Source organism: Leptonychotes weddellii, chromosome 6 (assembly GCF_054177405.1).
Source record: "Leptonychotes weddellii isolate Sample4059 chromosome 6, ASM5417740v2, whole genome shotgun sequence".
In the NCBI taxonomy this organism is placed as follows: domain Eukaryota; kingdom Metazoa; phylum Chordata; class Mammalia; order Carnivora; family Phocidae; genus Leptonychotes; species Leptonychotes weddellii.
In genome coordinates this window covers 65,302,477-65,318,793 of record NC_138374.1, presented here as the reverse complement: position 1 = coordinate 65,318,793, position 16,317 = coordinate 65,302,477, and the positions used below count along the sequence as shown (strand labels likewise).

At 51.3% G+C, this 16,317-nt stretch overlaps 1 protein-coding gene across 2 annotated transcripts in view; it reads left to right on the top strand.

Moving 5' to 3' along the window:
• TOMM20 (translocase of outer mitochondrial membrane 20) overlaps positions 1-16,317 on the top strand; it is a 289,783-nt gene that overhangs the window by 167,809 nt on the left and 105,657 nt on the right. Inside the window, exon 5 of one of the 2 annotated variants that reach the window (XM_081824307.1) lies at positions 410-5,177. The exons of the other annotated variant lie outside the window; for it this stretch is intronic. Within the exon in view, the coding sequence (XP_081680433.1) occupies positions 410-427 (18 nt within the window). The 3' untranslated portion in view covers positions 428-5,177. Of the gene's footprint in view, positions 1-409; positions 5,178-16,317 lie in introns of those variants that run through there. 2 annotated transcript variants of the gene reach the window in all.

Sequence of the window (16,317 nt, the reverse complement as noted above, 5' to 3'; positions counted from 1 at the left end):
ACACGAGAACTGAACATAAAATGTCCAAATTTTCCCCCATATTTTCCTGATTTTGAATATATAAACACTGAAAGGGAAGAACACTCTTTGAATGCAACCAACTGCTCATCGGCTGTCATGCATGACTCTGGAACCATCTGTCTTGTAAGTACTGACTCAGGCTTCACACATATCTCTAACAGGTTCTAGCTTATCATTGCTTCTGCTTCTCCTTGCACTTTCATTGTCAAAATACGAGAAAAAAATTTGAAGCCTTCGACAGCACGTAATTATGATGAAGAGATGGCCATCTTCTTTGCTTCAAAATCGCAAAGAATTGTTTTCGATTTAAGATGATCAATCCAACAGGTTTCTCTGTTTTCTTTTAGCCACCTCTGTTCGTAAACATTTCAACATTTATCCCCTCAAGGGTATTCCCAGGGCGTAGACATCATAGAAGATGAAAGAACACTGCCAAACACCTTGTGAGCAAACAAAATGGTCCAAGATCTTGGGATAAAATATTGTAGGATGAAGTCTTCCCAGTGGAATGACTGGCTGAACGAGAACACCATACGTTCTTTTGGTCCATGGCAATATATCATCCACCCATCAGTTTTGAGTTTGAGAACATTTGTTGAACATATTGCTCTCTGAAGACTTCTGGTCTGAGATTTCACTTACATGATCAATTTCATCACTGTTGTTAGAGTCTAGAGTCCTACTGTCTCTGCCTTCATCTTCTGATTCATCTAAGAATTGTGAAGAGCTTTCTTTTTTTTTTCTGTTTGCCATTATCGACAGAAAGCAAAAAATTCCAAAATTTCAACAGTGTTCAATGCGAGCTACAGAGATGGAGTCTCCAGTGTTCCTTTATACACTCTTGAAGATGATGCCATGCTCTTGCCAATTGGACAGGATGGCTAAGAAAGATGCAGTTGTGGTGATTTATCTCATTGTTGCATCATCCTGCTAATCCAGGTCACTGTATCCTTCTTGTTCGGAAGAATTCATGAGTATCGATGAAATAGCAAACATGTTTCAGATTATGGAAAAATTAACTTAAAGGTCCCCAAATGTAACTTAGATATATAAAAGGGTCCAATGGATTCATAGGGAGTAATTGGAAGACAGAATGAATCTTATTCTTTCAAGAAAAAAGAAGTAATTACTTCCTTTTCTTTGGAAAACCTCTAATGAAGAACAAAAGTCAAGCAATATCAATTCTTACAAATAGGTAGAACTGCTCAAAAAAGAAACTTGAAAATTAAAATTGGATCTATCAGATCCTGATGAGAGTGTCCTCCCATATTTTGACTCTTAGACAATCTCTTAAAACTTCCTGTGACTGGAAGCATGTTTTTCCTTTTTGAGTGGTATTTGATAAAGAAGTGATTTGGAGTAAAACATCTTTTATAGATTAGTGTTTTCTTAGTTTTTGCATTGAAAGTTTATTTTTATATAATCTTTAAAATGATACTCATGATACGTATCCTTTCTTCACTAGTGACACATAGCCCTTAGTTTGAGGTGAATTATGTGAGAAAAAGTGTGAATCATAGTGAATAGAAAAAGGTATATTATGATTTGATTTTAGTTCCTCTCTCTCTCTCTATATATATGATATATAATATATTTTACAACATTATAACAAAAAAGAGGCAAAAATGGTTTTATTTTCCTGATGTTAAGAATGCTTAATTTTGCACTTAAACTGGTCTATATTTCTAATTTTTGAAATTTTATTTCTAACTGACAAGATAAAACATGAGATTTAGGCTGCTCTGAAATAATGAATTTTTTCCCTTATCAATAAATAAAAAACCAGGGGGGCCTGGGTGGCTCAGTTGGTTGGGCATCTGACTCTTGGTTTTGGCTCAGGTCATGGTGTCAGGGTTGTGGAGTCAAGTCCCACATTAGGTTCTGCACTGGGTGTGGAGCCTGCTTGGGATTCTCTCTCTCTCTCTCTCTCTCTCTCCCTCTGTTTCTCTCCCTCCCTCTCTAAAAACAAAAAATATGAAATTGGATATAATTATATATATAAAACTGTGTAATTTTTTTTCTTTTCAACTTATATTTTTGAAGTATTAGAAGTCTGGATCTGGTGAAAACAATCCGGAGATAAATTTGCAAAATTATTACCATTTTGTGCTTCTTGCTAATAAGCTCCTTGTAATTCATCATCAGTGTTTCTTATGCTTCTTGTCTACAGGCAATGCTCCGCTGTGGGTATAAAATGAACAATATATGAGAAGGAACAAAAGCAATTAAAGACGGCACATTGTTGAGTCAGCTGAGGGCACTGGGAGTGAGGGGTTGGGCAAAAGCAGACTCATCCGTCCCTTAACAGATTTGTCTCAAAGAGAGAAGTGTAAAATAATTAATTTGTTGACTTGAAAAAAGTAAAAATGGACGCAAATGCTCTTGGCTTTTTAAAATAATTCCAAGCCCCGGGTCACGTTTGAGAGACCCTTGCAAATCTGCGCATGGGCCACATGGGCCTAGCTCAGCCTGGCTTGTGAGTGCTGGCCTGCGCTCACTGGGTGTGCGGGAGACGCCCTGGCTCACTCTTCCCCCATGTGGTTCCTTCGGGTAGCCTTCTTGCAAACTGTCAACTTATTATTTGCTGTTGCCCAAAACAGATTTCCGTTTCTAAGACTGTAACTCAACTTACATGAATGTATACTTAGTGTGGGATAGTCTCATGTGGTCAGCAGCGTATTTCTGGAAATTGCTTAGAATGGCTGCCCTTAGAGGCTAATGTTCTCATGTTGACTCTCAGTTGGCTTTGAATCTAGAGGCTGACACCTTCATTCTTCATCCACAGGATCCAGGAGGTGCATCCTCCTGGGTCCTGAGTTCCTGGCAGTCGGGGGGAGAGGTGGAGTGAGCCTAGGGGACAGCCATTGATTGTCACAGCCTCTGGGCCACTTTGGAGAAAGTGTGGTGGAAGGTGCTGATGCACTGGAGTGTCCTGTTATTGGGTGGGTCAGCAAGTCCTGTGGGGCCACGTCCTCAGCCCCTTTCTTTTGGAGCCATGGGATATGCCCACAGATGGTGCACATCCACGGCCAACAGGGCCTTCCCCTGGGCACCTGGCTGCCGTGGAAGGGCATCTCTCAAGCTCCTCTGCCCTTGGAAAGTGTCTCAGACATGGAGGTGCTTTGCCAGGGTCAGTAGCTTCTTTACCATGGGTCCAGGGGCCCTACGAGTGAGCAGGGGAGACAAGAGGACAGGAGAAAGAAAACAAGGAAATAGGACAGGAAAAAAAGAGAAAATCAAGAGGGCTGAGACAGGGAGGAAGCTAAGAGATGAAAAACCACATGGGTAGGGGATGATTAGCGTTGTGCAGTGGGAGTGGCTTCTTGTGGGGGTCATCACCTTCTAGGCTGGACTCAACCTCTGTGTATTCTGGATAATAAATGTCAGGCAAAGCGCAAGTGGAGAATCAGGAGAGAGCCTGCTGATCTGGCACGCTCTGGGGACCAGTGGCCGGAGAAGAGCCAGGGGGTTGGGAAGGCAAGCTCTGCGAGGCACATACCGGGCGCTGGTGGTTCATTCCTGAGTCCCGAGTGCACGCGAACAGCGCCCCACATGGCACGGGCGTGTGGTAAACACGTGTGGAAAATGTCTCTTTTGCACGGAGCCAGGGGAGCCCTGAAGGAATACGACTGGGTCTGCAGTGGTCCCTCTGTTCTGGTGACTCCAGAGGAGAGGAGTCCCCCGCCTTCCTCGAGGCCATACAGTTAGGGAGCACCTGTGGCCGTGGGACAGTCCTCCCCATTGGGGCCACCCACCTGGGGTGGCCCGGAGGAGTGGCCAGTGGACAGACAAGCCCTAAGACTCACCGGTGACAGCCGTCCTGGCCAGCGCACCCTCACGCACTTTTTGCACCTTGTGGAACGAAATGAAAAGTGACCTAAGCGAATAGTCACATTACCGAGGCTCCGTGGGAGCCACCTGTGAGCGAGAATGAAGAACGGAGGGCTCTGCCCCTGGGCTGGCTGGGGTGGCTCCTCCAGGTGGGAGCCCTGGGGGACATAGGTGAGGCTGGGGCAGCTAGAGGGCCGCCCCCAGAGTTCCCTGAGGCAGCATTTCTGCTCTACCCTGCCACAACTGTGCTGGGAGTAGGGCTGTTGTAGGACTTTCTGGCTAAAGCGGGGCAGGAGTCTCAGGATCCCTAGGACACAGGGTAGTTTCCTTCTCTTAGGGTTCTGTCCATGTCTCCAGAGCAGGCCAGGAAACTTCCAAATGACAGTGGTCTGGCTATTTGGTCTGGGGTTGGGGTTTCCAAAAGGCTTGATTTACCGTATAAAGTCCAATCAATGAAAACCCATATTGAAACAGGCTGCTTACTTGGCATTTACAAGCCAAATGGTTTGGAAGGCCACAGTATGTCTCCCTACTGCATGGATTCAACTTACTGACATGTTCTGAACACTCTCTACGTTCAGGGATGCCATATACAGATGTGCAGTTTGTGCACTGCACAACACAAGGTTCTAGGCTCGGCCAAGGGTGTGAGTTGTGAGAGGTGGAATGTGAATGGGCACTGAAATCCTGATTGTGATTTCCTGCTGGATGTGCTAGGGGGTTGCCTTCACCTGAAAAGAGGGGCACCTTTTCCTTTGCACAAGGGTGTTGTTCTGCGGAGTTGTCACACAGGCTTGGGGGGCCCTGGCTTTTTCCCCAGGCTGTGCTAAGGTGTTGGGGATACAACAATGAGGAAGATGGAGCCCCTTCCCTCCAATTGCATACAAACTTCTAGAAAGATCTAGGCACCTACACCAGCAATTGCAATCCTACCACTTTTCTTTCTTTTCCATCATATTCCTTTCTGGTTTGTTGGAATGGTAACCAGCCCTTGGAAGGGCTAAAGTGCTCATAGGAAGGCCCCACAGTCAGTGTGGGGAAACTTGGCCCTTGTTTACTGTTGGTAGGAATGATCCATGCAAGCCCAGCTGAGAGACTGAGGCAGGGCCCTTTCTATAAACACATTGGTCCTATGACAGCCATTAAGCAGAGCCCACATTTCCCAGGGCTTGGGGGCCTGACACCTTGAGGCAGCTGCAGGGGACACTGGAGTTCCTTGGTTGGCCAGACACTGAGGGAAAATCCCCAGCTAAGCCGATGAGCCGGGCCAGACCTCCCTAAGCCGACTCTTCCTCCCAGTGATGACTGGCTTTGGGTCTCCATGCCAGTGATGACTGGCTTTGGGTCTCCCTCCCAGTGATGACTGGATTTGGGTCTACCTCCCAGTGATGACCGGCTTTGGGTCTCCCACCCAGTGATGCCCGGCTTTGGGTCTCCCTCCCAGTGATGACTGGCTTTGGGTCTCCATGCCAGTGATGACCGGCTTTGGGTCTCCCTTCCAGTGATGACCGGCTTTGGGTCTCCATGCCAGTGATGACCGGCTTTGGGTCTCCATGCCAGTGATGACCGGCTTTGGGTCTCCATTCCAGTGATGACCGGCTTTGGGTCTCTATGCCAGTGATGACTGGCTTTGGGTCTCCCTCCCAGTGATGACCGGCTTTGGGTCTCCATGCCAGTGATGACCGGCTTTGGTCTCCATTCCAGTGATGACCGGCTTTGGGTCTCCATGCCAGTGATGACTGGTTTTGGGTCTCCCTCCCAGTGATGACTGGATTTGGGTCTCCATACCAGTGATGACCGGCTTTGGTCTCCATTCCAGTGATGACCGGCTTTGGGTCTCTATGCCAGTGATGACTGGCTTTAGGTCTCCCTCCCAGTGATGACCGGCTTTGGTCTCCATTCCAGTGATGACCGGCTTTAGGTCTCCCTCCCAGTGATGACCGGCTTTGTGTCTCCCTCCCAGTGATGACCGGCTTTGGGTCTCCCTTCCAGTGATGACCAGATTTGGGTCTCCATACCAGTGATGACCGGCTTTGGTCTCCATACCAGTGATGACTGGCTTTGGTCTCCATACCAGTGATGACCGGCTTTGGTCTCCATGCCAGTGATGACCGGCTTTGGTCTCCATTCCAGTGATCACCGGCTTTAGGTCTCCCTCCCAGTGATGACCGGCTTTGGGTATGCTGTGTAGAGCTTCACGAGGGAATACATCCAACCAAACCCAACACCTGATGGTTACGCATCCAGAAAAACCAAACACAGCATATGTCATCGTCCCAGAGACTTGTGCCCCGATGACGTGAAAGTCACCCCACGTAGGAGCAGGTGAGCCGGGATGCCGGCAGCCCCCGACCTTGCCCTTGCAAACCTCTTCACTGTGAGCACCAGTGACACCGGTGCCTCTGGCAGCTCCCAGCCTGGGTTGGGGTCCCCGATAGCAGACCTCGGTCGAACAGAGACGTGGGGGGCAAGCAGGCTGCTGTGGGCCCCGGGTCACTCCTCCTCTGTGGGCCTCCACCCCATGGATGGGGACCGGGTGAGCTGGAACAGCTCTGGGTTGGCATCTGAGCTCTGATTCTGCACAGGAGGCTGCGGAGGGGCCAGGGTGGGCCCAGGGGTTGCGGTGCCATCCCAAGACCACAGGGCAGAGTGGCTGGGTCAAGCCATGTGGATGGATGCGCCGTAGACCCGGTGGGTGGGTGGGGGAGGCAGGACACCGGAGAGAGATCACCTCCTGAGGCCCTGAGGGTCTGTAGGGGGGCCCTGACCCAGCTCCCAAGGAGCAGGGCTGTCAGAGATTTAGTCCCATGGGTCTCCTAGGCTTTCATCTTCCACAGCCCCTCTCAAAGAGAGGAGGAAAGGGAGCCAACCCTTCATTTGATCTTTTTGACCACTGCGAGAGGGAGGCAGCATTAATCTCCTGTTTTGTGGATGAAGAAGCTGGCTCAGAGGCGAAGTAACCTTTCCTGGGTCAGACAGCCAATCCACGTAGGCCCCGCACTGCTCCCGGGGAGCAGGTGGTGAACTCAGAGGGCTGGACTACAAGTCGTCTTTACCAAGGAGTGAGGCTGAGCTGGGCCCTGCTGCTGTGGGTGCTGTAGGGCCGGGCACTGAGGTGGGGGTCGTGACATGAGGCCTTGGCTACTCCTGTGGGGACTCCTCTCCCCCCGTTCCCTTGGGCACAGGAAGGTGGAGAATGAACCAACACCACACCCTCCACTCTCTTCCATGAAGCCACCCCGACCGACCTCCCGGCTCCAAGTAGCTGCTCACCCCCCAAGCTCCTGTAAATCGTGGCGGCCCCTCCTATTTGGCCTCCTACACCAAAGAATAAGTCAGCAGCCCCCAGGCCCTCCTTAGGAGCCAACGTGTGTGTGTGTGTGTGTGTGTGTGTGTGTGTGTGTGTGTGTGTGTGTAGGTCTTGCACACAGGGGATAGGGCCATGAGAACTTGGATTTGGAGTGCACGGGGTGGGGGAAGGTCCCGGCCCTGGAACCCATGGGGTGAGGGAGGGTGGCCACCATTCATGGCGGTCTTCATAAATGGCTCGTGTCCACTGTGATGATCATCTGAGAGGTAGTGTTTTGAGGAAAGGGAAACTTTCACTGATTTTGAAACTGAGCTGGTGGGAGCCCTGTGGTCCTGGGAAGTACGGGAACGGCCATGTCTTAATGATACGATAGTGTCCCACAGGAACTGTGCCAGATGAGAGCCGGTGTAGACAGTAAGCACGCGGGGATTTCAGGGAGAGGAGCTGTCACTCTTCTCTGGTCGGGGAGGGTGACAGCAGGGAGGCAGACCTGCAAAGACCTAAGCTTTGGGGAGGGGCGGAGCGGGCAGATTAGGAGGAGAGAAATGTCCAGGAGGGGTTGTGATGTCCATGAAGGTGTGAGAGAAGGGACGGTCACAGAGCACGTGGGGACAGCCACAATGTCTCTTCCGATGGCAGCAGAGCGTGTGCTGGAGAACCACAGAGGGGAAGGCGGTCTGGGCGGGTTAGGGCATCCTCAAGGCCTGGCTGGAGACGGGGTCCAGTGGGTGGTGAAGGAGGCTCCCTGGGGAGGAGGGCGGCCTAAACCAAAGGAGACCCTCCCGGGATGAGGCCTGAGTCCACACCGCGCCTGGTCTGGGGCTGGCAGTGAGCGGAACAGGGAGGAGGTCTCAGCCAGGAGACATCCTGGAGGGGAGCCGCTGGAGGGACGTCAGGGTGGTGGTGTCCAGGTGGCAGCCGATGCCAGGTGCCTGGGGGACAGCAGGACAGTCAGGGCCGTGGGTGCTTGTCCAGAGACCATCTGCACAGAGGCCACCCTACCCGAGGTGAGCCTGCTCTTGGGGGCGGGGGCGGGAAGGCACCTGGCGAGGAAAATAGGAGCAGCTTGGGAAGGCCCACCATGGGAGGTCACTTCACTGGCTCAGAAAAATACTCGAGACTTGAAGTGGTCACATGCACAACCCCAACTTTGTGCCCTGGGCTGGTGATTTCTCATTATTCTGTGACTTTGGTTTCGGTTTTGTAATGAGTGTTCATGAACCCCGGCACAATGAAACCCAAAAGCTCTCTTGAAGGAGCAGAATAGAACACAGAACTCTCAAGAGGTAGCTTTCTTCATATCCCGTGGGCCCACTATTTCTCTCGGGGTTGTAGACTGACCTTGACCTCAGGGTGTCTCCCCCACCTGCCTTGACGCCTGCCCCGGGGCCTCCCTGACATCTAGGAGGGAGCCACACCTGGGTGGAGGTGTTCCGTGCGGCTCCGGTGATTTACATTTCTCTAATTGCAGCCTTTTTAACAAGCGTTCTGGGGATGGTGATTTTTCGGGGTGCAGCTCCTGGCAATGGTCGTGTTTCTGGGCTGGTGATTCAAGATGACTGGACAGGTGGGGGATGAGATGATGTCTTCTTTTTTTTTTTTGGCCTGCGATCTCTTCCAAGTAAATGAACAGGCTACTTTCAAAACCACTGCAGTGGGGGACAGGGGAACACGTGTTTTTGCTCCGAGCACCACGGCTCTCCTGCATCCCCACCACCACCTTTTGGCACATTGTGGTCCCCCCTGCAAGTGCCCACTGCCCCGGTGACCCCCTGGTGCTCATTGTGAGAACAGTGAGAGGCATTAGCGGCGGACCTACCACACTTCCTCCCCTGTGCGCACACGCTTCTGACAGCCAGCAGAAATCAATAAATTAGGATAAAAAAATGACATTTGACTTTGGGCTGGGCTGTCAGAGATCTACCGCCGTGTTGGTGTTGAATGAAGATTCTGTTTCCTTCTCTGACTCTAAACTCAAAGGCTGCCTCCGGCTTTCCTGTTGGTACCCACGCTCACCCAGACAGTTCTGCCCCTTTGACTTACTGGTCAACTTATTTTTTAAAGATTTATGTATTTATCTATCTATTTATTTGAGAGACAGAGAGAGAGAGAGCACAAGCAGGGGGAGAGGCAGAGGGAGAAGCAGGCTCCCCGCTAAGCAGGGAGACCGATGTGGGGCTCGATCCTAGGACCTGGAGATCATGACCTGAGCCAAAGACAGACTCTTAACCAACTGAGCCACCCAGGCGCCGTATTTTTTTTTTAAACCACCGTTTTTTAAAAAGTTAAGTGCACGCGCATACGCGTGCGCGCACACACACACACACGCACACACTTAGAGGGTAAAAAACATGAAAACCAGCAAGCCCTGTGTAAGAGCTCACCAAGCAGGAAGGCTTGCCCTCCCAGAGCAAGGGCCAGGACAAAAGTTCTCGGTGTAGCTGATTAACACAGATCGAATTTTTACTAGTTTACAACCCTGTATAGGCTGTTACCACTTTGTTGTCCTCTAGGATGAATACCTCATGTAGTTCTTCCATCAAGACACACCATCTCCCTTTTAGAGAAAGGCAAACTGGAGGGTTGCTGGCAAGATGAGTCCAGGGGCCCGGGCGGTTGGTACCGACCTTGAGCAGCAAGGAGCCCGGCTTCCCGGTGCGGCTTTGAAAAGGCACATGTGTGTCTCCAATGCTGGATGGGTCCGTGGGGCTCTCCTGTCCGCAACCTTTGTCCTCGACTTTCTGTCCACTGGATGGTCACTAAGTGCCCAGAGCAGAACAGAACGTCTTTGAGGTTGTCTTGAGCACCAGTTCTGAGACTATTGTTAACACAATCCCGGCTGAAGGGTGACGTTTTCTTCCTTTGGAATTTTTGATTTAAGATAAGGCAGTGGAGCCTGAAGTTGGCAGTGTGGTGTGAACTCTACACAGCCAGCCTCACTTTTCTACAGGAACCTCGGTATTTGCTCCTGGGCCTCAGGATTTGCTCAACTAGGGCCATAGGCCATGAATGAGACCTCTGGGGAAGGTGCTGATCCCAGGATGAGCCGACGAGTCTATATAGAAGTCATCAATACCCGCTGGAGATTGAGCACAATCTCCAGCATTTGTTTGGAGGAAAAGGTGCACACTTATTAGATAAGGAGGAATGACTGGTACCCACTGGTGAGCCCAACTCCAGAGAGCTCCTGGGGCCTCAAGAACCCATTTGCTGAGCATGCACACATGGGTCCGGCACTACCTTTCTGGGTCTATTATCTGGGGTAGGGCCACAGATATGTTTTGCAGAGGGCCTGATATTCCCTGTTTTGTAGGGCCATATGTCTTTGTCATAACTGCTCAACTTGGTAGCCACAGGTGAATGGTATGGCTGTGTTCCAATAAAACTTTATTTACAAAACAAGTGTCGGCCAGATTTGGTCCACTTGTGTACTGCCCAGAATTTTCCTCTGAACTTTTGAAGGGCAGGGACAAGTTCTTATTTATGTTTGCCTCTCTGGTATCTGGCATGGGGCCTGATTTATGGTATGTGCTGAGTAATACTCCATGAAGATCTTCCAAGGAAAAGGTCTATTTACGATTCACACCATGAGCTGCACTTGGAGTCCTGATACTAGAATGCTTAAATTAAAGGGCCCTCGTTTATCACATACCCAGAGGCACACACCCACCCACCAATCCACCCACAGACAGACATACAGATAGATGCAGGTGTCTTACAACTAATCCCCCAGATATATGGGCAGTTTATATTCCAGTTCTGTTGTCCTTTCAACTTCCTCCCTTCCCTTTCCTTCTCTTTTTCCTTTCCTTTCCTTTTTTCATCTCCCTAAAAATTTATTATGCATTTTCTCTGTGCCAGACACTATGCTAGGCTGTAGATAACATCTAAATATAAAAACCAACACATACCATTTGTCTTAAAGTAGCTTATAGCCCAGTGGCTGAACCCAAAGAAGGGAAAAAGAAGAAGAAAAAAAGATAAATGAAGAATTTAGTGAAGTAGAAAACAAATATAAGATAGGAAATATCAAAATCAAAAGCTAGATTATTTTAAAAGAATAATAAAATCAATAAAAAAAATAAACCCTAGCAAGATTGGGCAAAGGGGAAAAAAAAGGAAAAGGTAAACATAATCATTGTCAGGCATGATAAGGAGATATCACAACAGAGCCCACCTTCCTTAAAATGCCATTACATTTGAAAATTTAGATAAATGGTTTAATTCCTAAAAAAACACAACTTATCAAAATGGACACAAGAAAAAATATGAATCTTAATGAGTCTAAGACTAAGTTAAGTTAACTAAGTTAAGTCTAAACTAAACTAGTCGATGAAACAAATCGAATCCATAATCTAAAATGTTTCCACAAGGAAAACCCCAGGCTTGGAGGTAATACCTGCCCCAGTGTATGAGCACAAGAACGCTCATAGCAGCACTCTGTAGACTAGCCCTAGACTTGAAACAACCCAAATGTCCAACAGGATGGAACAGAGGAGGAGAAAATAAAGCCATGAAGTGTTGGCCCCTTGCCCTGAAGCAGTGTGCACTCCTGGTATGTTCTGTTATGCCGGGAAGTGTTTTCTTGGGAGAGACCAAGACCTTTTTCTTGCATGGAGGCTTGAGAGAGAGAGAGATCTCTGCCATGGATCTGTTGGGAGGGACGGGGAGGGGAGCAGGGTGGGCAGAGACACTTGAGTGGGAGATAAGGCTGTGTTTGGGAACGAAGAGGTTTTCAGTGTAGCTGGGCATGAGTAACAAGTGGGGGCCCAGGGCAGGATGAGTCTGGAGGTGATTCCCGATGGTTCAGGGAAAGCCACTGAGAGGTGCAAGTTGAGAAATCATGTGACCGGAACTTCCTGTTCTAGAGGGATACTCCAGGGGCTCTGCTGAGGTTGGATGAAGAAATGAAGACTGGAGGGAGGTTGGAGGGATGTGTGAGGTCCCATGAGAGGTGCTGAGGCCGGGAAACAGTGTAGTGACAGTAGGGGTGGAGAGGAAGGGGTGGGTCGTCACCAAGAAATCTACAGGACCTGGATGATGAGTAAATTTGGGTTGCTGGTTTGGGTGGCCAGGTGAATGGGGGGTCCCGTTCTCTGGGGAGGGAGTGGGGGGGAGGTGAGCAGTTAGGTTTGGGGCATGTTGAGTGGACAATCCATTGTCCAGTAGAAAACTGGGCATCTGGTTTGGGGCTCAGGGGAGAAATTTGAGCTGGAGGCATCAGCCATCCAAAGCAGCGGGTGATTAGAAGCATGGGTGGTGCGGGAGGGAGGAGGGCAAGCTCTCAGGGAAAGAGGTTGGGTGGAGGGAGAAAGCTCTGGGCAGCACCAGCATTTGTGACAGTCACGGGTCATGGTGGAAGGTTTCTAGTGGACAGCAAGCACAGGTCCTACCATTGAGGTTGTCTGCACATGCTGGTGCAGTCATTAGTCACCCTGGCCGAGGAAGAGCTCCAGGGGGAGGGAGGCTTGGGTGGGGGAACCCATAAACAGAGGGAAACAGAAGCCCTTAGATTCAGGGTGTTTCTCTCTTCCAGCAGTGATTCCTGGGCTGGGTCAACACCGAGCCTCTCCAGGCCCCTTGCTCCCTTAAGCACGAAAGAAACAGGGCCATGGTGCTCCTGATGTGCTTTTGTGTCATCGACCCCATAAAGATGGGGAAGCCTCAGAATAACTTGTTTGGCCTGGGAAGGGCACAACTCCTGGCATGTGGGGTCCCTGTCTCCCAAGCTAGGGAGTCAACTTAACAGCTTTCTAGAGTCCTCTCAGCCCATAAGCCACAGATCATGTTTGAAAACCATTCTGCAAATGCATGGTTCTGGGTGATTTTCTGTTTATAGCACAGAGGCAGTGACATGTCTGTTGATTTGACTTTACGATCGAAGTCTAGGTAACTGGTTGTAGATATCTTGAAGGAGAAGTGTAGGTAAGTCCTCATTTGGAGGACAGAAAACTAAGCTAAACAGACAATTTAAAACCAAAGGAAAGTAACCCTAGGACACTAGATCAGATAATTTTTGGCAAAATATAATGCAGGGGCAATCTTTGTTTAAGTAAGTCTTTTTTTGTTTTTTAAGATTTTATTTATTTATTTGAGTGAGAGAGAGAGAGAGAGAGTGCGCATGAGCCAGGGTCAGGCAGAGGGAGATGCAGACTCCCCACTGAGAAGGGAGCCCGACACGGGGCTCGATCCCAGGACCCTGAGCTCATGACCTGAGCCGAAGGCAGATGCTTAACAAACCAAGCCACCCAGGCGCCCCTGTTTAAGTAAGTCTTACTGAGGAACTGAACACCCAAGACAGCCAGGTGCTGAGCTGCTCTGAGCCGTGGAGCCTGTCCCCCACCTCCTTCCACTGCCACCACCCCTGCTCTCCCAGCCTTGGAATACTGCCGGCAGATCCCCGTGGTCCTTGGGACCTACACAGGTAGAAGTTTGCTTCTCTCTTGGAGCTCTGCCCGGCACCTAGGGAGCAGGATCTCCAGACCTTGTGGGCGTCTCTTAATCGCTGTGTGTCCCACAGAGAGGCCACTTTTGTTTCTAAGAATATGCCAGCCAATGTCATTTCTGACCCGGGCCTTGGTCCTAAGGCCACTGGCTCGCGTTGACCTGACATCCTGTGTCTAAAGGGGACACTTGGCCTTAGGTGGGTGCCACCCATGGCCCGGCCGGGCACCCTCGGGATTCCGGGCTCCACATCCACACCCTTCCTTGGGTAGAAGGGGAAGAGGACAGGGACAGGTGGGAAGTAGGGGCTCCCAAGGGCCCAGATCTGGAGGAAGAGCTGAATAGTTAGCTTTTCAAGGCTTGGAGGGACTGAAGGGTCAGCACGCAGGGGACACGAATAAGGTATATCAATAAACTTTACAAATGTACATGATCCTGATCATCCTAATTTGGAACTTGCTCTTTAAGAGAATGTCCTAACCTAATAAGGTGGGTTCAGGAACTCAGCGAGATGAGGACATTTGTTCAGAGGTCAGAGTCCCTCTGAGCCCCTCTGGGCCACTCCTGCTAGCTCCGAGGCTGCTCATAGCCTGATAACAATCGCGAGCATCATGGGGCACTTCAGGGCTCACGTGGATCATCATGCTCTCCCCTCAGATCTGTACCTACATCAACCTCTAAGGCAAGCATGATAGTTGCAGCTAGCACACACCTATGAGCACTCATGGTGGGCCAGGCACTGTTCTGGCATGTTCTGTGCATCATCTCGTTTAATCGTCACAACGCCCCTGAGAGGTTGGATAAAAGCAATGGTGAGCACTGCTTTATTGACGCGGGCTCACTATTTGACAGGTTCTGGTTTAAGACCCTGACATGCGCTGCTGGTCCTGAGAACAGGAGCGAACACGGGTCCTGTGGGCCTGTCCTCTTTCCCGGGGGACTGGAACAGGCAAAGTCCGTGCCACCAGGCACCTGCCCGAGTGAAGCGCAGGCTCCCGTGTGTGTGTGTGCGTGCGTGTGTGCGTGTACACGCATGCACTCCTCATGCACGCACCCCCGTTCGGCAGATGGGACGCAGCAGCCCCTGGATACAAACTGATCTTGTCCCTGGAGGTCCGGGGTGACTTCACACACTGTACGGCCACCGCCTTGTTTCCCGGGCTTGCCCAGTGTTGCTGTGTCCTGGGGCGATGGCGTTCCCTAACGAGGCCGCAGACTGTGGAGGGATCCCTGTGACGGCAGGATCCCCCAGGAGCTGCTCAGCTGTGCGGGGACTGTTTGTGACAGGAGGAGGCAGGGGGCTTCTCCCCTGGCTGCGGGAGGTCAGGCCTGCGCTGGCTGCCCCTTCGAGAAGCTGGCGCAGACTGGCCCCAGGTGAGCCCCGGAAGGATGGTAGGAGCCGAGGAAGTGCTGACTGCAGCCATGCCAGGCAGCAGGGGCGAAGGCTGCGCGAGAAAGAGCTTCGGCTGTTAGGAGAGGGGCCACCCAGGAGAGCGGGTGGAGCGGAGCCCATCAGAAGGCAGGACAGCTCAGAGCTGAGTCCAGGCAGGCCAGGCCCAGAGAGCAAGGCGGCAGCGGGGGTCGCTGGGAACCTTGAGCAGGGGAGCGCCCCCCTCCTCCAGCAGGTACACTCTGTACCCACGTATGGAAACGCTACCGATTTTCTTTTGAAGTTGGGTAGAGTGTGGGTTTACGGGGACATTTCACAACCCCAGGAAAATGAAGTTCCAAAAGCTGTGAAGCACATTGTTCTCTCACTCTTCTGGTGAGGAGGATGAGGATACGGCGGGCAGAGAACAGGGAGAGCACCGTGCAAGAAGCCGTGTTCGAGGACATTCCTCCTGACCTTGCTCATGGTGTGGCCCCTAGGCAGGAGACACCCGGACAAGCACAGGGGGTCACAGAAGCGGGGGTTGTGTTCTCAGGGGGCATCTTCCAGTGACAGTGTTTTTAGTTCAAGGTTCTTGGGTTCTGCTCCCATGTTTACACACATTCCTGTGGGGGGACATGACTTTTTGAGGGTTCAGGAGGAGCTGAGCTTTCAGAACGTGAATAGAACGTGGAGCTGCCGAGGTATGAATAATGTTCTGGATTCTAGCTCCCAAGCCAGCCACCGCTCTCCCGGGCCGCAGGACCTGGGGGCGGGCAGGACGAGGCCTGCTGTCCCTTGGGTCCCTCGGTGTTAATCCCAGCCCGAAGAAACGGCTCCTCAGGAAGTGGGGCTGGTGAGCAAGCAGGTGGCCACATGAGTCTGTGAGACAGGACACTGACTAGGTCTCCTCTTGGAGACAGTCACCTCGGTCCCTGGTGAGTCTGCATCCCAGGTGGTGCCGCCGAGCAGCGCCAAGGACGCTCGTGAGGGAGTTGGCTGTGTGTCTTTTCATACAAGGTCCTGCACCAGTATGTCTCATGAGGGACACAGCATGAAGGGGGGTGGGGAGGAGAAGGCAGAGCCGCCCAGGTAAGTCTGAGGGAGGGCCCAGGCGGGAGGCTTCCCCACAGGGAGTCCGACGGCTCTGAAGAAGGGAGAAGAGGGAGGCCAGGGCCAGCTGGCTCGGGGAGAGGAAGAGGATAAGGGTGGGCAGGGGAGGCTAAGCTGAGGGCAGGCGGGCGCTCAGGTGGGCAGACAACCTAGGCTGCTCCGCGGGGGGGGAGGTGCTTAGAAACCAGGAACAGGATGCGAGAAAGGACGGGGGGGGGGGGGGGGGGGC